The sequence below is a fragment of the Saccostrea cucullata genome, unplaced genomic scaffold (assembly GCF_032062105.1).
Source record: "Saccostrea cucullata isolate Sc308-1 unplaced genomic scaffold, CSIRO_AGI_Scuc_v1 ctg2045, whole genome shotgun sequence".
NCBI classification, from domain to species: Eukaryota; Metazoa; Mollusca; class Bivalvia; order Ostreida; family Ostreidae; genus Saccostrea; species Saccostrea cuccullata.
The window spans coordinates 68,232-95,328 of record NW_026926296.1 but is presented as its reverse complement, the minus strand read 5'-3'; the positions used below and the strand labels follow the sequence as shown (position 1 = coordinate 95,328).

Here is a 27,097-nt window from a genome sequence, read left to right as displayed (position 1 = left end):
TCTCGAGGGTGACTTCCGAATTTGCGCCTTATTAAGTTTGAACAACGTGAATTTTTTGAATCACGATTTAGTTGATTTTAAAGTCAAAGATCTATATTTTATACTATTTCTATTTACCCACACCTTCTGGTTCTACATCCAGCGGTTAGTATATGGGGATATACAACAAAAAAGGTTGGGAACTCGTTTATTCATCAAACACGGTGTATATTAACATTATTAAACCAGCTGATTTATGCATGTTGATGTTTAATGTTAAAGAGAAAGTTAGATTTATGTGTAGAGGAAGCATTATATATTCATTTTCGTTTAGTTTTCTCTTAAGTCAGTTCTCATTATTTGTTTGGTCTGAGGATTTATGTTAAATGTTGAAGGAACTATTATACTATTGACTTATTTTCATTTGATTACCTGCAGAGAATGGAGGTATCTGACGCTAACTTACAGACCCTGGGAGGATATCTGCAGCAAACTCTCTCACCAGACCCCGCCGTAAGAAAGCAAGGTACTAACAGAGATGAATGTACTATATTATCAGGGGTAGAAACTCCCTAAAATTATAACTTGCAAGTAATTGTAAGTACCGTAAAAATGAACTCGCAATTTCAAAAGACAATTCGCAGTTTTAAAATGAAAGCTTTTCAAAAATAAACAGCCATCTATCCATCATTTAAAAAACTATGTAATTTTCAACATGATCATCAAATGGCACATGCTCGTTTATTTAAAAATGGCAGATTTATACAGTAAGTTTAACTAAAGAGAAAAGTCTAAAAGTAGATTGAAACAGATGGGTTTTTTTTCCTGGGTGAAATTACAATGAAAAAAATCAACTCGCAAATTTTTGCAAGTTACAAATATTTTAACTCGCAATTTGGATATTCTAACTAGCAGGGTTCTCCACAAGGAGTTTTACCATGGCGGCCCGCCATGGTTAAATTTATGTGCGCCATGGTTAAACTAGATAGAACGTTCTATCGTTAAAATGATATTGTCCTACGGACCCGGTTTAACGATAGAATTCGTTCCGTGTATTCGTAATGTAGCAAAAGAAACATGAACGATAACTCGTACTCAGTATAACTCAGTGCATTTACTACGAACAATCTAGAGAGTTCCGAATGTAAACATGGCAGGTAAATTTGAAGCGAGAGAAAAACGTTGAGAAAATTAATTGGATTTTTGTCTTTAGATGGATTATTTTCTGGGATAAAAGGCATAAGCAATCTCAAAAAGCTTTGTTTTGATTAATTTGGTAGTTATTTCCAGTGCAAATCCTTTTATATTCTTCAAAATCGTTTCGGAGCAGATCCGCTCCGATTTGCTACATTGCAAGTATATGGGACGTATTCTAACTGTGGTGAGGGCTTGTACCTAGACACAGTTAGATCATTCTAACTATGGTTAAACGAGCTGCGCCATGGTTAAAATCGACAGCCACCATGATTAAAGAACTGTATGCGGTATATTGCATATATTTGCCCCCACAAAAGTCAAATTTTGAAAACTTCCTGAAATGTGCTAAAATTCAATAAATTGTATGAGAAATATAAATTAACAGAAAATATTATAGTGTCAAGGCAGTGTATTCACAATTTTTGTTTTAATGACGTCACAAACTAGTCCGATTTTATATCCTTTTTCAGAAAGAGGACAAAATGGACAAAATTTCAACAATTTTAGCTTTGAAATTTATAGAGCGCAAGTTTGTTCAGGAACAATATTGACATTCATTGATATTATCATTCTACACATTATATCAAAATATTGATCCTGAACACACATGCGCTCGGTGACTTTTACTCAAAATATCGACGAAATATGTACATTTTTCTGTAAAATTCATAAAAAACTGAAATTTACGTCAGTTTGTGACGTCATTACGTACATATGGCGTCATTACTTATGAAAATATTCAGTGCTTTGAAGTCAGCATATACTCCCCTGTTTAAGTACTTAATTAAATATGTCTCCATCAAAGTTTGATTTGGGGGGCAAATATTGGTTACTACTGAATAAAGTTCTTTCATTTTAGTCCTGACACCTACTTTTTTAACAACTTGAGTAGTTAATTGTGTTTATACTACGACTGCCATGCACCTCGCATGCCTCTAAGGAAAGCGACTGTGCCAAACAAACATGTCGTTAATCTGTGGCTATGTTGTGAAGCGTGACAATCAATGGAGAGTCAATCAGCTGATCAGATGATCAATATTTTGAGAGTTTATTATCCTGCACATATACAGTTGTAAATAATTTTGGGAACTTCAACATGTTCACTGTATATAGATTAGATTTATAACGGGTTTATAAAAGATGACAAGATACGAGCATGATAATTGTCATGCATGCTGTGTCAGAAAAAAATACTCTTATAAAGTTTCATATTCCTCTGTAGTTAATCAATTTCCCATGCTCTGTTTTTAAAGCTTTAACTTTATATCTTTCTGATAAAATGTGCATAGGACCTACTGTACGTCTCAATCGCTGTTTTAGCATGCTTAGTTTTAATCACCGGTATAGTCCTAATTTTAGAGTTACTTCCCATTGTTATGAAACGTCTCGTGGTGCTATTTTTAGCACTGGGCAAGGAGAAGTAAACAAAACTTGGTGAAAAATTAAATATATCTAGAAAAATAAAACGTTTAGAAAAAAAGGACACTTGTCCAAATGTTCCTTTGTGTGTTAACTTAAAAAATACTACCCATTCATCAGTTTTAGTTATATTGAAACAAAACATTTCATGCTTGTAACAGGCTATCATTTTTATAATTATTAATTTCCGAAATATATTGCCTGGATGCCATGGTTAACTGACTTAATGTCTCAACAAACATTCTAAAATTCTTTTAGAATGTTACTACAATTTTGGGCAAATTTTAGTACATTTGTGTAGTAAGTTACAGGATAAATCCTTTTCAATTTAATTATAGTCAATTCTCGAATTATCGCCATTCGATTCATCGCCATTTTCGCAATACCGCCATGATTTCCCAAGAACGTTTTTCCTGCTATATAAAATTCTCTTTATAACGCCAAATTCGCATACCGCCATCCGCCACCCTGTTTTCACAACAAACGTCCATTTTTAAGTGTCAATTATTTCGATAATACCGCCACAGGTGCATGTGGTCAGTGAAGCGCGGCTAATTGGTTGACGCTATCCCTGTTGTAAAGCATGCAAAGCCAGTCAAGGTACATGCAATTAAGTAAATTAATTAGATAAACAATAATTTTAACATGAACTGTTAGAATAATTTTGTTTTCTGTTTAATAAAATCATTTATAATTCAACGCTTCGCCAAGAAAGCGGTCGTTGCAAAGTACGCCGATAACGATATCATTTTGATGATCTCTGCTTTTAAAAACAATTCAAAGTTTGCTTTAAAAATAATTATAAGTCAGAAATTGTGAACGTTTCATTAACAATGATTTCATAAACAATGAATTTATTCAAGAACTTATTTTGCGTACTATAGGCAATATATCACGACGATCGACCCAGCATTTTTTTTTAAATATCAAACGTTCAGATTTACATACAAACACATGTACTTGTCTTAATTTCATAACTGAATATTTTGTTTTAGCAAAATTGTACATTAAAAAACTTACTTGAAGTATTTTCAAATATAGAAATATTTTTATATATACACATGTACATGTGATAATAAGAATAGAAACGCTAAATGGTATTTCTAAGAAAGATAACTCTATGTCTTATTTCCTAAAAGATGGAAAATTCAATTCATCGCCAAATTCGTTATACCGCCATGATTTCTAAATTACAAAAGGTGGCGGTTTATCGAGAATTAACTGTATTATTTTTTTAACTTAAAAAATTGTACGTTATTCCATTGTTTTGTGTTGCAGTGGGTAAGATTAAAAATTGTAAAAACCAATCATTGATTAACGAAGATTAGGAAGTCTAACACGCATTTGTGTTTTCGGCCACATTTCGCTTTCACGCAGCTTCCTCCATGGTTAAATTTTCAAATGTGGAGAACCCTGACTAGCATTTTGAGAGTTGTATAAAGTGAATTTTGAACCCTGTATTATACGTGTCCAAGGTACTAACAAAGAAGGATATCATCAACAGAATTGTCTTTAAAAATATTTCATTGTTTATAATCTCTCAGAGTCAGAGATTCAAACATTACAATTTACATTTTTCACACTATCTCTATGAAATGTATCAGTTAAAGTCTTCTATTTGTACACGAAAGGAAAAAGGTAAATGTATGCTTAATTTCGCATCCTCTTCTAAACAGCTAAAAAAAAAGAAAGGTACAGCTGTATATAGGTAGGTCTCTCTCTCATTCCACTTTTTGTGAATGTGGCTGTAACAATTAGGAAAAATGATGATCTTTGAGAGTTTTTTAAAAATAAATATTATAATTCAGAATTAATGATATATTGGGTTTCTGTCATTATTATCAACCAAATTAAACATTAACAACCAAGGAGAGGATTGTGAATGAGCACAAGGACATATCATTGAATGATTTCTTTCTAGCTGAGCAGTTTTTGGAATCTGTAGAAGCAAATCAGAACTATGGACTTCTGCTTCTAACGCTGTTGGACAAAGATGGAGTTGAGCCACACATCCGAGTCAGTGCTGCTGTAACATTCAAGAATTTCATCAGAAGAAACTGGAGAGTGGTAGTTATTTTTATTTGTTTGTTGAACTGACAGAAGAAAAATATTTTATAAACAGGACTGTAATCCAACTGTTAAATGCAGAAGGTTTTTCATTTTCAACAAACAATTTTTATCTTGATCAATCAATTTGGTAAATGTTAAAAAAGTTTACTTAGCTATGAAATATGGCTATTTTTCAATGCTTACTCTTTGTCCTCTTTTAATGCTGAAAGTACTAACAGTTTATTATTCTATGTTGATGTAATTTTTGCCTTTTTCCTTTTAATGTAGATTGATACAAACAAGATTCATGACAACGATCGTAACACAATCAAACAACAAATTGTTGGACTGATGTTAAAGAGCCCAGAACAAATTCAAAAACAGGCAAGTATTACTAAAAATCAAGGGTAGCTGGGAAGCCATTGTCCTTTTTGAGGGGTAGAAAATGATTCATGAATGTGGATGAAATTGTTGTACATATTGCTGAACTAAATTGTGGAATAAGTCATTGGATTTAACAATTTCAGTTGAGTGATGCTATCAGTATAATAGGGAGGGAGGATTTCCCAGACAAATGGCCGAACCTTATCACAGAGATGGTGGAGAAATTCCAAACGGGAGATTTCTATGTTATCAATGGAATTCTTCACACTGCACATTCCTTGTTTAAAAGGTAAAAGGATGAATTGATAGATTTAGCTTGGAAAATTGTGATATAGAAATAATTACTTTTTGAAGGTCTTAATCATCGAATGATCTATAAATACCTTTTAGTTTCATAATCTTTTGTTGTTGTTTTTTTTTTTAGATATCGACATGAATTTAAATCCCAGAAACTTTGGGAGGAAATCAAGTTTGTTTTGGAGAATTTTGCCAAGCCCTTCACAGAACTTTTTAATGTAAGTTTATCTTCTGTAATTACCAGAAAAATGCACACTAAACCATGTTGTTTAGGTTACCATGGATCATCATGTTTTCTTACTGTTTTTTTTATTTTTGTAGGCTACGATGGATCTGGCAACAAAGCATGCATCCGATCCAAGTGCATTAAAAGTGGTTTTCAGTTCTATAGTCCTTATATGCAAGATTTTCTACAGTTTGAATTTTCAGGTAAGTATGGATATCAAGTGAATTAATGTTTGTAATACCAGTAGGGAAAAGGAAAGATTGAGAATGGAGAAACAATGTCAGTGTATTAAGCCACACATATATATTTCAATTCATAAAATAGATGAGCAGGACATTGTTAACAATGGACTTTTGTTGCAGGATTTACCAGAACATTTTGAGGACAACATGAGTATATGGATGACACATTTTCTGACATTGCTTAGTGCAGACAATAAACTTCTACAGACACAGGTAAGTTATCAAAATTAGGTACCAATAAGTGAAGGTATAAGTTCTGTATTTGAAAAAAAAAAGATGTTATTGTTGGTTATACTGCAATTGATTATATAAATCAAGCCAGGCATACATTTTCACTTTGACTCTTCTTTGACTTTCACCTTTTATTCAGTAATAAGAAGTAAATATTAACCCTGGTAATGCTGTGTTTATGTGCTGTGAGCTGAACCCGGAATATTCCGGGTTACGTCAGGCATATTTTTATACCGTATTTTTAGACATCCAATGGAAATAAAGTCTAATAAAAACCTTTTCCTTATTTGGTAATACGTTTGGGGTTAAAACTAGCTCAGTGACGTAGCTAAAATCTGATTGGTTGTTATTTAAAACAATTGTGTAGTTGCAAGTTTATTTATGGGTGACCCAAAATGGCGGCGTTCTTACCACAACATGAAAACTTCTTCAACGAGTTATTTAACAACGACGAAAGTGATGAAGAATTTGAAGGATTTGAGTCTCCGACAGCTCCGATGAAGAAGACAACGCTAATCCTTATGATTTCATGGCAAACTGGCAAGATGGCAAACTGGCAAGATGGTGACGGACCTCGCACCGACATGGGCTTCACAGGCGTCCCTGGACTAAATGTTGAAATGCCAGATGATCAACGTACGCCACTTGATTTTTTCAACCTATTCATCAAGGATGATGATTTCCAGACTATGGCAGACGAAACTAATCGTTATGCAGAGCAGTATCTACAACGAAATGAGGGAAACCTGAAGCCTTCTTCCCGATTTCGTAGTCAAGGCTGAAATAATGATGTACAATCGCGATTAGTGGTTCAGTTGGACATTTCGGAATACTGGACAGTCAAGTGAATTCCACACCGTTTTTCCCATGATGTAATTTGGCAGACAACAACGGGCAGGTTCGAGGAAATGCGGGTACAATCCTCTTTACAAACTTGGATCCCTGTAAAGAACATTGTTTGTTCATTCGATGATTTCGTAACCAACATTTGTCTTTGGATGAGGGGATGGTACCGTGGCAAGGAAATCTTTCTTTTCGTGTGTACAATCCAGACAAACCCAAGAAGTATGGGATCAAGGCCTACATGTTGTGTGATGCAGTGACTGGGTATTGTTTACGTTTCAAACTGTATACTGGGAAATCGGACACACCTGCTAGTGCAAATGGGGCTACATACGACTTAGTTATGGACATGATGCGAGGATACTTTGGACAAGGTTACATTTTGTACATGGACAATTATTATAGTTCACCACAGCTTTACACTGACTTGTTTGTGCTTTGGTTTTACATTAACCGTGTATGGACAAAGGTAACATGTTCAGTATGTGCAATGATGAACTTGTTCTTGTGAAGTAATGACCGTATTGATTTTCTAATCGAGGAAGCTGCAAAAGCCCCCTTTGGCACCACGAACAGGAACACCCATCGAAAATCCTGCTATCGTTAATGCGTACAACAAGTATATGGGAGGCGTAGATCGGTCTGATCAAATTTTCTAACTTTCAATGCCAGGACCCTGAAAAAATGAATTTTCATTGTGGTGGAAGCGCGTTTTTCCATGTGATTTCTCTAGCTACTTTGAATGCTTACCTGTGCTACAAGACAAACTCCAAGGAAACCTATTTCACAGAGTTTTCCAAAAACAACTTGTAACCGAACTTGTGCAGTCCGTTAATAGAGCATGTGTCCCGGGAATGTGTACAAAGCCTGTGGGGAGGCCTAGCACTGCAGCAGAACCCATCATGAGACTGCAGGGGCAGCATTTCCCCATGAAGATCGTTGGAACAGGCTTAGAAAAACATTACCCGTGCTTGTGTCGTGTGCTCGGTGGCAGAGAGGCAGAGGCTCGAATCAATTGGTGAGGAAAAGAGCAGGAAAGGAATCTAGCTATCAGTGTGACAAGTGTCTGTCTGCCTTGTGCGTTGACCCCTGCTTCAAACTTTTTCACACACACAAACACTACATAGCTGCATACAAGACGCGTGTGATGGTCGACGAGTAGATTTCAGTTCAGATGTGAAAATTATGTGCGGATACAAATCCATCCAAAGAATTTATTTATTATGACATTTTATGTGTTCATTGTATTATTCATGTTATCTGTTATAAGTTATTTAAAGTTTGAAACAGGGATCAATGCACAAGGCACATTGATAACTAGATTCCTTTCCTGTCCTTTTTCTTACGACATTTTATGTGTTCATTGTATTATTCATGTTATCTGTTATAAGTTATTTATTTATTTATTTATTTATTTATTTATTTATTTATCTGTCATTAATCAGTTTATAAATTTCTAATGAAATATTGATTGATTTGATTTAAAAAATGATATTTCTCTTCTAAAATCTATTTTTTTTATGTTTTTACCTGTATTTACCTGAAGATTACCTAAATATATATACATGTATGTAATTATTACCTGTTCAGGTGTTAAAATTATGTGTGGATACATTAAATCCAAATCCTAATCTATTTATCATGACATGTTATAAATGTATTTATTGTATTATTCATGTTATATGTTATAAGTTATTTATTTATTTATATGTATTTATATGTATTTAATTAGCTGCATATTTCAAGTAATTCAGTCGTTTTCATTGGTTGTTGAAATGGATTATACCTGTTGAAAAATACATACCTGTTCTGTAATTGAATGAAGAAAATTATCAGTTAATTATTTATTTATTTCTCATAAAATATTGATTGATTTGATTTAAAAAAAAAATATTTCTCTTCTAAAATCTATTTTTTTATGTTTTTACCTGATGAAGATTACCTGTACAGTGTATATATACAAATATATTGTATTATAACATGTTTGAAATAGAAGCTAAAAGTCTGCTGAACATTTTGATGTATAATATGTCTATATTACTATTATTGTTACTGAATAAATTTGATTTAAACAAACCACCTCTTTTTCTTTCAAAACTAGGCAAAAATATTCAGCTCACAGCCTTTTCACTTTGTATTACATATAGCATTACTAGGGTTAACTCTGTGTTTAGGATGAAGAAGAGGCAGGGTTACTGGAGCAGGTTAAATCTCAGATCTGTGATAACGTCGCGCTTTACGCCCAGAAGTATGACGAGGAGTTCTCTCCCCAGCTTCCTGCCTTCGTCACGGCGATCTGGAATCTTCTGATCTCAACAGGACTACAAGTCAAGTACGATGATGTAAGTTGTAAGGACTGCAAGTCAAGTATGATGATGTAAGTTAGGACTACATGTCAAGTATGATGATGTAAGTTAGGTTTTCTCTGAAAAGTACCATGGTGTAAAAAAATATAAGGGTACATGTATGTCAAGGTTTATGTTACATGTTCATGAAGAATGTCTTGTTTGAATCATATAAGGAGGCTTTTTTACATGTGTATAAAAGTGTTTCAAGAAGCGGAATAATGTCATTGATTTTAAACTGCATTTTGATTTGTAAAACATAGATTTAAATTTTTAAAAATGAATTTTCATTGTAATGCTCAAGAAACCTGAAGACATTTATCTTGTGACTTTTCTAGTTGGTGAGCAATGCTATTCAGTTCCTGGCTTCTGTAGCTGAGCGCCCATCATATAAACATTTGTTTGAAGATCCTTCAACTCTCGCCAGTATCTGTGAGAAGGTTATTGTTCCGAACATGCAGTTTAGAGGTAAGTCTTAATTCTCAAGTCTGAATGTTATCAGAATTCTTATACTAGTAAATATACATGTACACCAGACTGCTTGAAAAATAATTTATTGTTAATACTAATACTAATAGCAGCAAACATAATGTTTTGGATTGCTGGACAATATTTGGATTGCTGGATGATATACAGGTGCCTGTTTTGATGGCTGTGTTTTCAGATGCTGATGAGGAGCTGTTTGAGGACAACCCTGAGGAGTACATCAGGAGAGACATCGAAGGATCAGGTAAGGCTCCTATCCTCCAGGATACATATGTATTACTGAGGAGTACATCAGGAGAGACATAGAAGGATCAGGTAAGACTCCTATCCTCCAGGATACATATGTATTACTGAGGAGTACATCAGGAGAGACATAGAAGGATCAGGTAAGGCTCCTATCCTCCAGGATACATATGTATTACTGAGGAGTACATCAGGAGAGACATAGAAGGATCAGGTAAGACTCCTATCCTCCAGGATACATATGTATTACTGAGGAGTACATCAGGAGAGACATAGAAGGATCAGGTAAGGCTCCTATCCTCCAGGATACATATGTATTACTGAGGAGTACATCAGGAGAGACATCGAAGGATCAGGTAAGACTCCTATCCTCCAGGATACATATGTATTACTGAGGAGTACATCAGGAGAGACATCGAAGGATCAGGTAAGGCTCCTATCCTCCAGGATACATATGTATTACTGAGGAGTACATCAGGAGAGACATAGAAGGATCAGGTAAGGCTCCTATCCTCCAGGATACATATGTATTACTGAGGAGTACATCAGGAGAGACATAGAAGGATCAGGTAAGACTCCTATCCTCCAGGATACATATGTATTACTGAGGAGTACATCAGGAGAGACATCGAAGGATCAGGTAAGGCTCCTATCCTCCAGGATACATATGTATTACTGAGGAGTACATCAGGAGAGACATAGAAGGATCAGGTAAGACTCCTATCCTCCAGGATACATATGTATTACTGAGGAGTACATCAGGAGAGACATCGAAGGATCAGGTAAGACTCCTATCCTCCAGGATACATATGTATTACTGAGGAGTACATCAGGAGAGACATAGAAGGATCAGGTAAGGCTCCTATCCTCCAGGATACATATGTATTACTGAGGAGTACATCAGGAGAGACATAGAAGGATCAGGTAAGGCTCCTATCCTCCAGGATACATATGTATTACTGAGGAGTACATCAGGAGAGACATAGAAGGATCAGGTAAGACTCCTATCCTCCAGGATACATATGTATTACTGAGGAGTACATCAGGAGAGACATTGAAGGGTCAGGTAAGGCTCCTGTCCTCCAGGATACATATGTATTACTGAGGAGTACATCAGGAGAGACATCGAAGGATCAGGTAAGACTCCTATCCTCCAGGATACATATGTATTACTGAGGAGTACATCAGGAGAGACATCGAAGGATCAGGTAAGGCTCCTATCCTCCAGGATACATATGTATTACTGAGGAGTACATCAGGAGAGACATAGAAGGATCAGGTAAGGCTCCTATCCTCCAGGATACATATGTATTACTGAGGAGTACATCAGGAGAGACATAGAAGGATCAGGTAAGGCTCCTATCCTCCAGGATACATATGTATTACTGAGGAGTACATCAGGAGAGACATCGAAGGATCAGGTAAGGCTCCTATCCTCCAGGATACATATGTATTTTACATCAGGAGAGACATAAAGGATCAGGTAAGACTCCTATCCTCCAGGATACATATGTTTTATATGAACCATGGACAGGGGATTCATGTGCTATGGACATAATTCTAGTTATCATAGTCATTCATGAAGTTATCATTAGACTTGCTTCTGATTTGAAGTATTATGTTTCACATGAAGTAAGTAATTTTGATATACATTGTAGATGTAGACACCAGAAGAAGAGCTGCGTGTGACCTTGTTCAGGCCCTCTGTAAGTCATTTGAGGGGCCAGTCATCCAGAACTTCTCTCAGTATGTCCAGGGGCTCCTGCAGGTTAGTGGTCTGTCATTGTGTTTACATCTACTAATTATATAGATGGAGAATGGATGAACCCCATAAAGACCTCATTGAAATCAAATATGCTCTTGTTATGATAAATTGTTCAGAAATAAATGGCTTTTGATTTTCAGGAGTATGCCTCTAACCCTGCACAAAACTGGAAGGCTAAAGATGTAGCTGTGTATTTAGTGACGTCCTTAGCAGCAAAGGCACAAACACACAAGGTTTGTCACTTTCTTCATCTCCCTTTCTTTTTTACAAGATTGTTTATTTTAAAAATTAAACTCGATGCTATTTTTCTTTTCAGCATGGAATTACGCAAACAAGTACCCTTGTCAACATCACAGATTTTTATCAAGCTCACATTTTACCAGACATTCAGAATCCTGATGGTAATATTTTATTAATCATACTACTGTATAGGGGGAAAATAACTCGCCATGTTAATATTCGCTTTATTCACGGTGTTAATAAATCCGTGAATTCAAGAAACAGTGAAGAAATTTTCAATAATCTCCATGTTTTAGTTGGAAATCTGAGAATAGACTACGATAGGTTGACTACGACAGGTTGACATACATGTACATGCAGTACATGATCGTTTCAGTAATTATGAGTAGTACTCGTCATTCAATCATTTTAATTATCACGCTTTACTTTAATTCAAATCGGCAGATAATAACTCGTGTTTGTTCAAAAGCTGTTTTAATCGCCAACGCTACATGTTTCATCAATCAAAACACGTGGGCCATGGGTTTTGATTGCCCATGCGTAACTAATTTTACCTTGTGTATTTGTTACCTGCATTATCATGCATATTAGTTTTTATCAACATTTTGGTTTAAAAAATCATTCAAATAAACATCGAACTTACTGAAGATGTGGCAGATATTATTTCGGCGAACTTAATAAACACATTTACTTCCGTCCAGTGGTTTTTCGCCGCATTGTATTGAAGATCTTGGGTGCACATGCACTCATCGTAATAGCACATAGGAAAGTCATTTGATGTTTAGAGTGTAGGACTTTTAATAACTACACTTGTTTTAAGTAATCATTGATTAAATCTTTCAATTTTATATAAACCTACCCTGTTGTTCGTGAAATAAAAACAACGCTGAAGAATGTCATTTACATGTAGCTAATCCCCTATATAGTCTGTGTATTCAACAAGAAGTCATTGTTGAATTTTTTTATTTTTGGCTGGTTGCAAAATTGTATAGTTTACCCATTCAATTTACTTATCGTATACTTATACTTATTGAAATATTTAGCAGCATTTATTTGTCTCTAAAAACGAAATATTCATGTGGTTGATAAATTTGCCAATATTACTTTATGTACTTGACTTACACATGTAGCGGTAAAATTTGTATAATTTATCTTTATTTCGATATTTGTGTAATGTGATGAAAAGCAGTAATGATAATAAAGCCAATTTTTTTTTTACAGTTAATGCAAGTCAAATATTAAGAGCAGATGCCATCAAATACTTAATGATATTCAGAAATCAGGTATTATAAACTGTTAAATTGATTGGAAGAAAAAATTTTGTTACTAGTATGATTCTGAATCAAGATGAAATGAATAAATTTTATAGCCTATTCCAGAAGCTCCTTTACAAATCTTAATTCAGTAGCTATTAATACAAGACACACAGTGTTTGGATGGAGTAAATGGGAAGATTCCAGAATATTTCTTTTAAAATTACAAAAAATTCTTACTGTGGGAAGTTTGGGGGAGGGGTTGTATAGAATAATACTTTACTATGTTGTGTGGTTTGAGCAGCTCCCCCCTGAGGCCCTGGTGGTCAGTATCCCTCACCTGGTGCGACTCCTGACCATCCCCAGTGTTGTCGTCCACTCCTACGCTGCCCACACCATCGAAAGGCTCTTAATGGTCAAAAAGCAGGACGGCAGCGGCCCAGTGTAAGTTACCAATTTAAAAAAATACTTTTAAAATTTTGAAATTGAAAAAATATTGGTAAAAGCATGCAGAATGTATTATCTTTTTATTTTTTGCAGTGTTACACATGGACAAATTCAAGGTTGTGTTAATGACCTGATGTCTAATCTTATAGGAGCTATGAATCATCCTGGTTCATCAGAAAATGAATATGTTATGAAAGGTAAAAAAAATACAACTGATCTGAGTAAAAATTTTATAAACAGAAAAATTATAAAAGGATATATATAAACATATTCACATAATGTATACAATGGAATTTAATGGTGCACTTGATTCAATGTCACTTAGCCTTAATGAGAAGCATGTCAACGCTACAAGAAGATCTGCTACCTCTGATGGGGCAGTTACTGAAATTCCTCACTGAAAAGCTGGGTCAAGTCAGCAAGGTACACACACAAAATGATCTATTGCTAAAATTCAACTTCTTTCAAAAGCAGAACATTAGTCTGCATGGATCAGGAAATTTTATTTTTAGAATCCCAGTAAGCCCCACTTCAATCACTACCTGTTTGAATCTATGTGCGTGGGAATCCGGACGACCTGTAAACACAATGCAGGGGCGGTGGTTCAGTTTGAACAAGTCCTTTTTGAACCATTCACATACATACTACAGCAAGACATCCAAGGTAAGAGACTACTGTGGAATCATTTTAATTATACCCCACGCAACTAGTTGCGGGAGGTATAATGTTTTTGACCCGTCCGTCAGTCAGTCAGTCAGTCAGTCCGTCAGTCAGTCCTCTTTTTTTGTCAGCGCAACTCCTCATAAACCGCTGCACAGAATTTCGTCAAACTTTGCAGGTATTTAGAACACAATGTGTAGATGTGCATATTACCAGGAAATTCAGATTCCATTATTTTTTCCGGGAATTTCTGCACTTTTTAACTTAGGCATTTGGCCATACCTTGAATATAGAGATGAACAGTTTGTCAGCGCAACTCCTCATAAACCGCTGCACAGAATTTCGTCAAACTTTGCAGGTATTTAGGACACAATGTGTAGATGTGCATATTACCAGGAAATTCCGATTCCATTATTTTTTCCGGGAATTTCCGCACTTTTTAACTTAGGCATTTGGCCATACCTTGAATATAGAGATGAACAGTTTGTCAGCGCAACTCCTCATAAGCCGCTGCACAGAATTTCGTCAAACTTTGCAGATATTTAGGACACAATGTGTAGATGTGCATATTACCAGGAAATTCCGATTCCATTATTTTTTCTGGGAATTTCTGCACTTTTTAACTTAGGCATTTGGCCATACCTTGAATATAGAGATGAACAGTTTGTCAGCGCAACTCCTCATGAACCGCTGCACAGAATTTCGTCAAACTTTGCAGGTATTTAGGTCACAATGTGTAGATGTGCATATTACCAGAAAATTCCGATTCCATTATTTTTTCCGGGACTTTCCGCACTTTTTAACTTAGGCATTTGGCCATACCTTGAATATAGAAATGAACAGTTTGTCAGCGCAACTCCTCATAAACCACTGCACAGAATTTCGTTAAACTTTGCAGATATTTAGGACACAATGTGTAGATGTGCATATTACCAGGAAATTCCGATTCCATTATTTTTTCCGGGACTTTCCGCACTTTTTAACTTAGGCATTTGGCCATACCTTGAATATAGAAATGAACAGTTTGTCAGCGCAACTCCTCATAAACCACTGCACAGAATTTCGTTAAACTTTGCAGATATTTAGGACACAATGTGTAGATGTGCATATTACCAGGAAATTCCGATTCCATTATTTTTTCCGGGACTTTTCGCACTAAAAACTTAGGTTTTTGGCCATACCTTTTACATAGAGATGATAAGTTTGTCAGCGCAACTCCTCATAAACCGCTGCACAGAATTTCGTTAAACTTTGCAGATATTTAGGACACAATATGTAGATGTGCATATCACCAGGAAATTCCGATTCCTTTATTTTTTCAGGGACTTTTCGCACTAAAAACTTAGGTCATACCTTTAAGAATTGCACAGAATTTCGTTAAACTTTGCAGATATTTAGGACACAATATGTAGATGTGCATATTACCAGGAAATTCTGATTCCTTTATTTTTCCGGGAATTTCCACACTTTCCAACTTAGACTTTTTGGCCATATTTTGAATATAGAGATGAACAGTTTGTTAGCACCACTCCTCTTAAACTTTTGTACATAGTTTCGTCAACCTATGCAGATATTTAGGACATATTCCATTATTTTATCCCAAAGAGTTTTGCATTATTCAAGAAAATTTCTCACCCCCCCCCCCCCCCCCCCAACCACTTCAAATTAATGTTTGGATTTCTATAATGCCAAGAAATTTTGATTCCATTATTTATCTAGAAACTTCATTCCACATTTAAATGTCCTCATATGCAAGACATATTGATGTGAAGATTTTTTTGCAATTATTGCCCTTTTTGATCTATAATATGTATTTAAAGTGCACTGTGCCTTTCATTATGTGTTTCACCGTCAAGTTTTGGCGGAGCGTGGGGTATGTGAGCTAGTTAACTTAGGCATTTGGCCATACCTTGAATATAGAGATAAACAGTTTGTCAGCGCAACTCCTCATAAACCGCTGCACAGAATTTCGTCAGACTTTGGAGATATTTAGGACACAGTGTGTAGATGTGCATATTACCAGGATATTCCGATTCCTTTATTTTTCCCGGGAATTTCTGCACTTTTTAACTTAGGCATTTGGCCATACCTTGAATATAGAGATGAACAGTTTGTCAGCGCAACTCCTCATAAACCGCTGCACAGAATTTCGTCAAACTTTGCAGGTATTTAGGACACAATGTGCAGATGTGCATATTACCAGGAAATTCCGATTCCTTTATTTTTCCCGGGAATTTCCGCACTTTTTAACTAAGGCATTTGGCCATACCTTGAATATAGAGATGGACAGTTTGTCAGAGCAACTCCACATAAACCGCTGCACAGAATTTCGTCAAACTTTGCAGGTATTTAGGACACAATGTGTAGATGTGCATATTACCAGGAAATTTCGATTCCATTATTTTTCCCGGGAATTTCCGAACTTTTTAACTTAGGCATTTGGCCATACCTTGAATATAGAGATAAACAGTTTGTCAGCGCAACTCCTCATAAACCACTGCACAGAATTTCGTCAAACTTTGCAGGTATTTAGGACACAATGTGTAGATGTGCATATTACCAGGAAATTCCGATTCCATTATTTTTTCCGGGACTTTTCGCACTAAAAACTTAGGTTTTTGGCCATACCTTTTACATAGAGATGATAAGTTTGTCAGCGCAACTCCTCATAAACCGCTGCACAGAATTTCGTTAAACTTTGCAGATATTTAGGACACAATATGTAGATGTGCATATCACCAGGAAATTCCGATTCCTTTATTTTTTCAGGGACTTTTCGCACTAAAAACTTAGGTCATACCTTTAAGAATTGCACAGAATTTCGTTAAACTTTGCAGATATTTAGGACACAATATGTAGATGTGCATATTACCAGGAAATTCTGATTCCTTTATTTTTCCGGGAATTTCCACACTTTCCAACTTAGACTTTTTGGCCATATTTTGAATATAGAGATGAACAGTTTGTTAGCACCACTCCTCTTAAACTTTTGTACATAGTTTCGTCAACCTATGCAGATATTTAGGACATATTCCATTATTTTATCCCAAAGAGTTTTGCCTATTATTCAAGAAAATTTCTCACCCCCCCCCCCCCCCCCAACCACTTCAAATTAATGTTTGGATTTCTATAATGCCAAGAAATTTTGATTCCATTATTTATCTAGAAACTTCATTCCACATTTAAATGTCCTCATATGCAAGACATATTGATGTGAAGATTTTTTTGCAATTATTGCCCTTTTTGATCTATAATATGTATTTAAAGTGCACTGTGCCTTTCATTATGTGTTTCACCGTCAAGTTTTGGCGGAGCGTTTGTGAGCTAGTTAACTTAGGCATTTGGCCATACCTTGAATATAGAGATAAACAGTTTGTCAGCGCAACTCCTCATAAACCGCTGCACAGAATTTCGTCAGACTTTGGAGATATTTAGGACACAGTGTGTAGATGTGCATATTACCAGGATATTCCGATTCCTTTATTTTTCCCGGGAATTTCTGCACTTTTTAACTTAGGCATTTGGCCATACCTTGAATATAGAGATGAACAGTTTGTCAGCGCAACTCCTCATAAACCGCTGCACAGAATTTCGTCAAACTTTGCAGGTATTTAGGACACAATGTGCAGATGTGCATATTACCAGGAAATTCCGATTCCTTTATTTTTCCCGGGAATATCCGCACTTTTTAACTAAGGCATTTGGCCATACCTTGAATATAGAGATGAACAGTTTGTCAGCGCAACTCCTCATAAACCGCTGCACAGAATTTCGTCAAACTTTGCAGGTATTTAGGACACAATGTGTAGATGTGCATATTACCAGGAAATTTCGATTCCATTATTTTTCCCGGGAATTTCCGAATTTTTAACTTAGGCATTTGGCCATACCTTGAATATAGAGATAAACAGTTTGTCAGCGCAACTCACATAAACCACTGCACAGAATTTCGTCAAACTTTGCAGGTATTTAGGACACAATGTGTAGATGTGCATATTACCAGGAAATTCCGATTCCTTTATTTTTCTTAGAATTTCAACACTTTTCAACTTACATTTTTGGCCATACCTTGAATATAGAGATAAACATTTTGTCAGCGCAACTCCTCATAAACCACTGCACAGATTTTCGTCAAACTTTGGAGATATTTAGGACACAGTGTTTAGATGTGCATATTACCAGGAAATTCCGATTCCTTTATTTTTATGGGAATTTTGGCACTTTTCAAATTAGATTTTTGGCCATACCTTGAATATAGTGATGAATAGTTTGTCAGCGCAACTCCTCATAAACTGCTGCACAGAATTTCATAAAACTTTGCAGATATTTAGGACACAATGTGTAGATGTGCATATTACCGGCAAATTCCGATTCTTTCATTTTTTTTCCGGGATTTTCAGCACTTTTGAGTTTTGGGGGAGCGTGGGGTATGTGAGCTTGCTCACTTTTTCTTTCATTCGTGGGAGTCAATGTAAGCAAAATTTGACCTGTTCGTGGTGACGTAATTTCATGGGTTACTCATAAATACGATAATTTAATGCATCAATATGTTAACAAAATAAAAGTTTGTGGGGATGTAAGTTCGTGGGAAAGGGTGACCCACGAAATCCCCGACCATTGGTCCCCCACAAACGATGATTCTACAGTACATATAGTTTTAGAACAAGGTTAATTTTGCTATGTATTTCAATATATTGGATTGCTATGTAAACGGTTGATTCAGTATCATAGGATGAAATCTCTATGCCTGATTTTTAATTTACTTGCAGAATTCTCACCGTATGTTTTTCAAATCCTGTCTCTGTTAATTGATCACCACCAGGAGGGGAAAGTGGCCGACACGTACATGGCATTGTTTCCCCACTTGTTGGCCCCTGCCCTATGGGAGAGGCCTGGTAACATCCCCCCTTTGGTTCGTTTGTTACAAGCTTATGTAGAGAAGGGACCCAAGCAAATAGAGGCAGAAAAAATTGTAAGTTATGTGAGAATTGTAGGTTATGATTTTGATTCTTTCATTTATTTTTAGTGATCATTTTCATCTGGATTTAAATTCAATACTAAGATTTTCATATTTGTTCTTGCTTTTTAATCTGTTTTTTTTTTTTCTATACTAGAATGGGTTGCTGGGGATATTCCAAAAATTAATAGCCTCCAAGACAAATGATCATGAAGGATTTTATCTCCTTAATTCCATGTTGGAGTTTATGCCAAGGTAAAAGTTTCTAGCATTACAATATAGATTTTTATTAAATAGACTTACATTTAGCTGTCAAACACTAAAATTAAAAATCTAAGAAGATGCATTGGCATGAATGTAAAAAAAAGTTTTATTACACTGATAGTACACTTTTATAACACTTTATAATATGTGAATAAGACTAAGTGTACATGTATTTTATTATAATGTCATGGAGAGAAACTTAAATGGCTTCAAAGGTTGGATTGAACTTTATTCCAGGGAGATGTTGGATCAATACCACAAACAGATCTTTATTCTTCTGTTTCAAAGACTGTCCAGTTCTAAGACTACAAAATACATCAAAAGTAAGGCTTCTATTGAAATCGCATGTAAACAGAGGCATAATAAAATTATGTTTGTCAGAAATAATGTGTATCATTTATTATTGATGCATATACTTAAATTCTATTATGCTAAAATTCTATTACAGAATGCACTGTATGTTTTCTATTTATTTAGGTCTTCTTGTATTCTTCTCAATGTATGCTACTATCATTGGAGCCAGTCAGCTGATAGAAATCATTGACGGAATTCAACCGAGGTAGAATATTTTATGATCAGATCATAATATCTCTGAATTCTAATTTAGTCTTGCACGCATACATTTTGAATAAAAGTTATCTCCTTTAATTTGAGGCAGATTTACAATCATTGCTACAAAATACATGTATTTTGGAATTTCTAGGATGTTTGGGATGGTGATAGAGAGGCTGTTTCTACAAGACATGCAGAAAATCTCTGGTGACGTCGAGCAGAAAATCTGTGCTGTAGGGGTGACCAGCATTCTGACGGAGGCTCCAGCCATGCTGCAGAACTACGAGGCGTTCTGGTAAGTGGTTAGGAACATGGTGATAAAAAGTGTCATAACTGGGCAGCTGTAGTCATAGAAACTAACTGGATAGTAGTCATGGTGACAAGTAGACTTGTAAACAATATAGTGGTTGCAATGTTAGGGCGAGCGTCTTCAGCTTTAAGCTGTTATCATTGCTGATCACATGATTTTGAAGGAAATTATCCAGCACTGGTTAAGCTTTTAAATTTTTTTTTTTTTTAAAGATTTCTATAAGCTAATTGTAAATCTACCTAAAAGATGAATGATTTAAAGTTTAATGCTTTATAAATATTTTTGTTGATTGTATGCTCTTCTCGTTGAACAGGTGCAAACTACTTCAGGCAGTTATCAGTTTATTTGAATTACCCAAGGATGAATCAACTCCTGATGATGAACATTTCATTGAAATTGAAGACACTCCAGGTATTCCAAGTTATAGAAAAAAATCTAATTTGTTACTGGATTATTTTATTTACAGTGTTGACTTGTCTTTCATGGAGTTTGTATTAGTACATGTATTTCAATTCATGCTTATTCTTGTAGGCTACCAGACTGTATACTCACAGTTGGCTTTTGCCGGAAAGAAAGAAAACGACCCATTTGCAAAGTCAGTACCTGACGCTAAAATTCACCTGGCCAAACAACTAGCTAAGCTCTCAGCAGCCAATCCTGGAAAGGTTTGTAGTCTTTGATTGATGAAACATTTTATTATATTTATGTATATACATGAAGTATATCAACATAAGTATAAGGACAGTAAGTTCCTTACCTACTGATACTTTTTCAAGATATTCCTCAATGAAGATTATAATGTCAGAAGATGGTCATAGACAAAAAATCAATATGCATTAACAGGATTTTTTGAAAAATATTAATTGATGGATGATTCAAAGAAAAATATATAAAAATACTCAACATATATTTTAGATGTTTCTTTTATTTAAAAAAAAAAAATTAGAAGTGTACGACATATGTAGACATTAAAATATTGCATACAGTTCCTTCAAGAATTGGAACTTTTCAACTCCATGGAAAAAGACAAAAAAGTTCAAACTACATTCCATATGTCCTTAAGTGGTTAACATTAATTTAAGTTGTTTATCTTGTGTTTTTTTTGTAAATCAAGGTGATCCATTAAGAATACTACATGATCTTGAAAATAGTTGGGTTTAACTTTGATATTTCTCAATAACAAGGATAGTACTTAGTCTGATAAGGCAAGCTAGTAACTGGTTTGGTACTTAAGTTTGATTGATTTGACAACTCTAGTTGCGACTGTAATTTGATGCTTTTGACTGTTTCAGATTGCACCACTAATTAGAGCTGGTCTAGAGGAAGGAGCCCAAACGTTCCTACAAAAATACTTTGCAGCAGCCAATGTTTCCATAGCATGATCATATCAGTTCTACTGCCTAGGAATACTGAATGTTTATATTTTCAAACATTTTTAAAAAATGTTGTGCTGTCATTTCCAGCCTGGTCTGTTCAACAAATACAACTCAGCCTTGAGTGTTCTGTACATTACTGATTAATGCTGAATAGTGAAGGGAATCTCCATATAAATGGTGCAGAGAGGCTAATGTTCAAATCTAGACCTCTGATGTGTAAATCAAGAAAGTGCTTTGTTATCTGTTGGAAATAAATTTTGAAATCAAACTCTTTCTAATACCTTATAAGCATTCTGAAACTTTGAATGCTATTTATATAGATCTTTTTCAGAAATTGTAAATATTTTAGGAAATAAAATTGATGGACTACTTAGGGTTAAAGCTTCAAATCAAACTTTGACACTGATGGATCAGAGTGCTTCACTGCTTTAGATACTACATCTGTTTTACAACTTATGCTCAACCGACTTTCATGTAGCATTTATGCCTGGTATTTAAAGATACAATTGATACTTCGTCTGATGTACCAATATCACTGGAATCATTCAGTTTTAGTTGCATTTTTTAAGTGATGCATCTGACCTACATTTTATATGTCAGTTCTATGTGGAAAACTCTCTGGTAACCTTGCTGTTACCCTTCATTTGTGAGCCTTTCTGATCAAAATTTGCCATAGTCTGACATTTGAAGATTTATTTTTTCTGTACAGAACTACTGGGCCAATTTCAATCAAACTTGGCAAAGAGTATCCTTAGGTATAAGGATTCAGCTACATCTCTTCCAAGGTGAGAATTTGGTGGGGCCACAGTGGGTGGGCAATATGGCAAAGATCTAAAAGTGATGATGCAGTAAATAGCTCTCAATATATATCAGCATATAAGTTTGATAAATATAACTTGAAAGGTTTCTTTCAATTGACCTTAATGCAAAGCCCCATGAATGTACAAGGGTGGGAGGTTATGCAAGACAAACTCTATGTGCCCTGGCCATATTCATGGAGGGGCATTAAAAAAAAGGGGAACAAGAAATCCATGATACATGTATGTTGTTTTTTTTAGAAGCCATCTCAGGTAGTGCAGATTCAAATTTTCTCAAGTCTAAATATATGGAAGCATTCTCAATGTAGATTCATGTGACAGCAAATCCCCCACCTTCCTTTCCTTTGAAAATACTGGCACATGTATTGTACATCTCATTACTTGATCAGTGTCACCAGACCATGAGGATGCCACTTTCAGTGGCAAAGTATAGATCTATTCCTTCCATTCATCAGATGTAAATACTAGTCATGCAAAATCTAGTGAAGTATTTGAGTCTCTTATTTTATTAAAATATAAATAAACACATATAAGAATATGGATTTAATGACTAACAAATGATCACATTTATACAAACACCATCCCATTCACACAACGATCAGATACAACTGTATGTTAAAGTTGATTGCATCTGGAAAAAAAAAAGAAAATAAAAGATTCATTAAATAAGAAAATACTTCAAAGTACCCGGTAATAGGTCACAGTATTGCTGTTGATAAATGATAGAGACCTAGAACTTACTATCAATCATGCTTCTTTACATTGTTGACTGACACATAATGGTAGAGGACAACCAGCAAAAATAATGTCACTCCAAGAGCATTTGCAAAAATGGCTAGTTGAACATCCGAGATCATCTTGTTAATTCTGCAAGACAAAATACTCTGTGTTAAAAAATTGCCTTTAATACTGCTTAAAATTGGGTTTAACACAAACTATCATGTTTCTCTACATGCAAAGACATTGACTATGTTCCATAGGATAAGGATACTAATTTAAATTATTGTAATCTGTCTTATCATTCAAAATTTCAGACTAACTAATAACCATGATCACTTTCTCCTTCAGAGAAATTGCTATCAAAGTTCTAAAAGCTTTGGAGCTAATTGCCATTTGATTTATGAGAAACAGTTGCATTTTGGATGAAATATATGGAGATAACAAACAGTATTCAAGCTCAAAAGTAAATAAAACTATCAGGGTACACAAAATAGGAACAGAGCCATCAAGGACTTCCAAAACATCAGAGATGGGATTGGGTGCCATGGAGGAGTGAGCATCCCCTGTCGACCAGTCACATTCACCTTTTGTTTCGTGTCATAATCAGGAAATAACGGAAAAATCAGTCTTCAGTTCAGTGTGTAAATAATGACTAACAATAACTATTAAAAACGTTAGTCAGCAATTGACTCAATGATAAAATGTACGTGCTGACAAGGTCATTGTAATTTGTATCGACCATAGAACTTATGAAATGATGACTTTAAACACCGCTGATATTCTTGTTTCATCAATTTGTATGTCAATAATTTACTTCGTTTCAGAAATTGTACATACGCAGACTATAATATGAACACCTATTCTGGTTAACATGAAAGGCTTTATTGATTGGTAATAAGCTTAGAAATTTTTCACATGAATGCCTCACCAAACAAAATACAGCAGCAGAAATGGAAGGTAGGTTTTACAATGCTTGGATATGTAGATCTCTGATTTATCTGGCTGAATTTTCTCAAGCAGAGAGCTACAGTACAGTTCGACAGCGCAAGTTTTCCTCGGAAATTTGTCGCAGCATACTTAAAGTGCGTAAAATACAATACAAATGCAATCTAAGAACTTAGAAGTTCTATTTCTTACACTAAAATAGCTTAATCAAGCTATCTTGTATAGATTGATAAAGCAAATTCAAGCTATAGTTCTAAGGAACTGAACCCGTGAAGTAACAATTTATTGCAGAAACAAATGCTGGTGCTTGATAATACCAGAGTCCAGAGACATATGTAACATATTATTTATGTCTTTAAAGCTCATTATTTGTTTATGCAGTAATAACTTAACACGTAAAATCAATCTTAGTATGCAATAGGCCCCTGCAAAACTGCTAAACGTGGCACACCGGTCTCTCCTACCCCTCCCGCGGTTTGGGTTACAAACATTTCTTGAGGTTGTTATTCAAGACAATAAAATAATGGTATATCTGTATAAAATAAGTTCTCAAAAGGCATAGTTATACCTTGAATTCAAACCAACAACAGTCTCTGAAAATTATTTTTTTCCTTATCGCTGGGGTACGTGTTTCCGGTTGGAAATAAGATTGTCGATCCCGATCTAAAATGCTTATAATACAGAGGAGTTCAAAAGTAAAATACGAAACTGGAGAAAATGTTATTAATAGACATGGACATAATCTCGTCCCTTCCTTTAAAGAAAAAAATCTTCATTTATTTTGTTCAAATTGCCGTTAATCAGTATTATATTAGTTGTAAAGCTAAATATTTGGGTCCCAATTTAATAAGGGCAATATAGATATAATGATCGTCTTCTCTTTAAAGAAGTTGACAAGCTTTCGCCTACATCCACCTGTCCACTTCTCTAAAGGGAAAACTGAATGAAATACATGTGTGGATATATAATCAAGCTCAAAAGTCCATTGAAAAGTTAACATAAACTGAGAGCAAAGCTAACAAGAGCCTTTAAAAACACCAGAGAAAGGATCAGATACATTGGAGGAGTAGGCATCCCCTGTCGACAGCTTCCTCTTGCCATGTACTCATTGTCATGACTGAGCAAATAGAAAAATATGCTGACAATATTGACTTATAAATTTCAGTGAAAAAAAATGACAGCCAACATTCGACTTACTGATAAAATGTAAATAGTGACAAAGTCAGTGAGTCGACCATATATTTTGTGGAATGTTGGCAGTAAAAGAGACCATAGATAACCATGTTTCTACAACCTGTTTGTCAATAGCTTGTCTCATTAGCTCATTTCAACGAATATGATTATTTATTTGATTGTGTATATTTGTATATGTATGTATATTGATTTTTGTCTACAGAAGGCCCCGGGGAAGAATAGTGCGTGCACTAATCGGGCTACCTTCTTTAAATAAAGTATTATTATTATTATTATTATTATTAAGTTTTTTGGGCTTATGTTATACACACGACGTCGGCATCCCGATAGTTAAAGGTCTTGGAGCAGACTTCTATGTCCTACAATTTAACTTATTTTTAAAAAAATGTTTGGAAGATGCATCCAGTATTGTACTTGTCAAGGAATGAATTCGGTGGGCTGGTGAATCGTTCCGAACGCTTTCCCATTAAGATCCATTCACTGTTTGCATTTGTTTGGTTTGTCCAGGTTGATAAATAGGAGAGATAACATAGAGTAAGATTTATATTGACTCCCAATACACTAGTATATATTGCCCAAAAAAAAGAGAATAAACAAGATGTGTTTGTGAAACACTATGCGCCCGGCGGCACAAAGTTCGAAAAAAGCTATTTTTAGCGTAAAGATCAATATCAAGGTCACAAGGTCATTAACCTTGGTATCATTTGAAAGAACTTGATTAGTGGAGTAAGCATACCAAATATGAAGTCCCTATCTCTCATGGTTCAAGAGTTATGGTTAAGGTTCAAAAAAGCTATTTTTAGCACATAAGTCATACTCAAGGCCACAAGATCAATGACCTTGAAGTCATTCAAAAGAGTTTAATGAGTGAAGTAAACATACCAAATATGAGGTCTCTATCTTTCATGGTTCAAAAGTTACGGCGAAGGTTTAAGTTTGCACACAAAAAGCTATTTTTAACTTATAGGTCACAGTTAAGGTCACAAGGTCATTGACATTGGTATCATTGGAAAGAGTTTTATTATTGGAATATCCATACTAAATATGAAGTCTCTACCTTTCATTATTCAAAAGTTACGGCGAAGGTTAAAGTTTGCAGAAAAAAACCTATTTTTAGCATATAGGTCACTGTCAAGGTCATTGGCCTTGGTGTCATTTGAAAGAACTTCATTAGTGGAGTATGCATAACATATATGAAGTCCCTATCTCTCATGGTTCAAAAGTTATGGCGAAGGTTAAAGTTTGCAGACAACCGACAGACAGAAAGACAGACAGGACAAAAACAATACAAGCCCTGGATCTATCGATCCGGGCGCATAAAAAGAAACAAGGGTCGATGATTTATTTGAAATTGATATAAATAATGTCTTCTATACATACAAATAGTTTTTACGAGAGAGAGAGAGAGAGAACTTTTTACTCGTAATTAAATGTCTTCTATTGAAATTTTAATCTCTTCGTTGATTAGTGTACATAATAAAGTCACTTCAAAGTCATTGGAGCGATATTTAAACTATCTATTGTTTAAAGTATCTTCATAAAAGCGAAAAAAAATCTTTGGTAAGAATGGAAGCAAGGGCATACAACAGAAGACGGTGTTTTTGAATATTTGAAACATAGTTCAATATCGAAAAATATGTCCCGAAAACGCGTGA

At 35.0% G+C, this 27,097-nt stretch overlaps 1 protein-coding gene across 1 annotated transcript; it reads left to right on the top strand.

Annotated features, from left to right (window-relative positions):
* LOC134271314 (exportin-2-like) lies at positions 1–22,033 on the top strand. The gene is made up of 27 exons (XM_062753540.1): positions 1–174; positions 418–505; positions 4,517–4,662; positions 4,933–5,028; positions 5,172–5,317; positions 5,453–5,543; positions 5,647–5,754; positions 5,914–6,006; positions 9,042–9,209; positions 9,551–9,680; positions 9,877–9,942; positions 11,600–11,709; positions 11,847–11,939; positions 12,023–12,107; positions 13,168–13,229; positions 13,504–13,643; positions 13,740–13,843; positions 13,972–14,069; positions 14,159–14,309; positions 19,076–19,278; positions 19,421–19,518; positions 19,765–19,850; positions 20,005–20,086; positions 20,231–20,374; positions 20,703–20,800; positions 20,921–21,054; positions 21,682–22,033. Exons 2-27 carry the CDS (start codon positions 421–423, stop codon positions 21,769–21,771), a joined length of 2,907 nt encoding a protein of 968 aa, XP_062609524.1. The 5' UTR covers positions 1–174; positions 418–420; the 3' UTR covers positions 21,772–22,033.
* Positions 22,034–27,097: the final 5,064 nt, after the last annotated feature.

What these genes read in the sequence shown, in the direction of transcription:
- LOC134271314 (XM_062753540.1), top strand. Translation starts at nt 421, where the DNA reads ATGGAGGTATCTGACGCTAACTTACAGACCCTGGGAGGATATCTGCAG. An exon ending in CAGAACAAATTCAAAAACAG is followed by an intron (nt 5,029 to 5,171) that starts GCAAGTATTACT and finishes TAACAATTTCAG; the next exon opens with TTGAGTGATGCTATCAGTAT. An exon ending in CAGCAGCCAATCCTGGAAAG is followed by an intron (nt 21,055 to 21,681) that starts GTTTGTAGTCTT and finishes TGACTGTTTCAG; the next exon opens with ATTGCACCACTAATTAGAGC.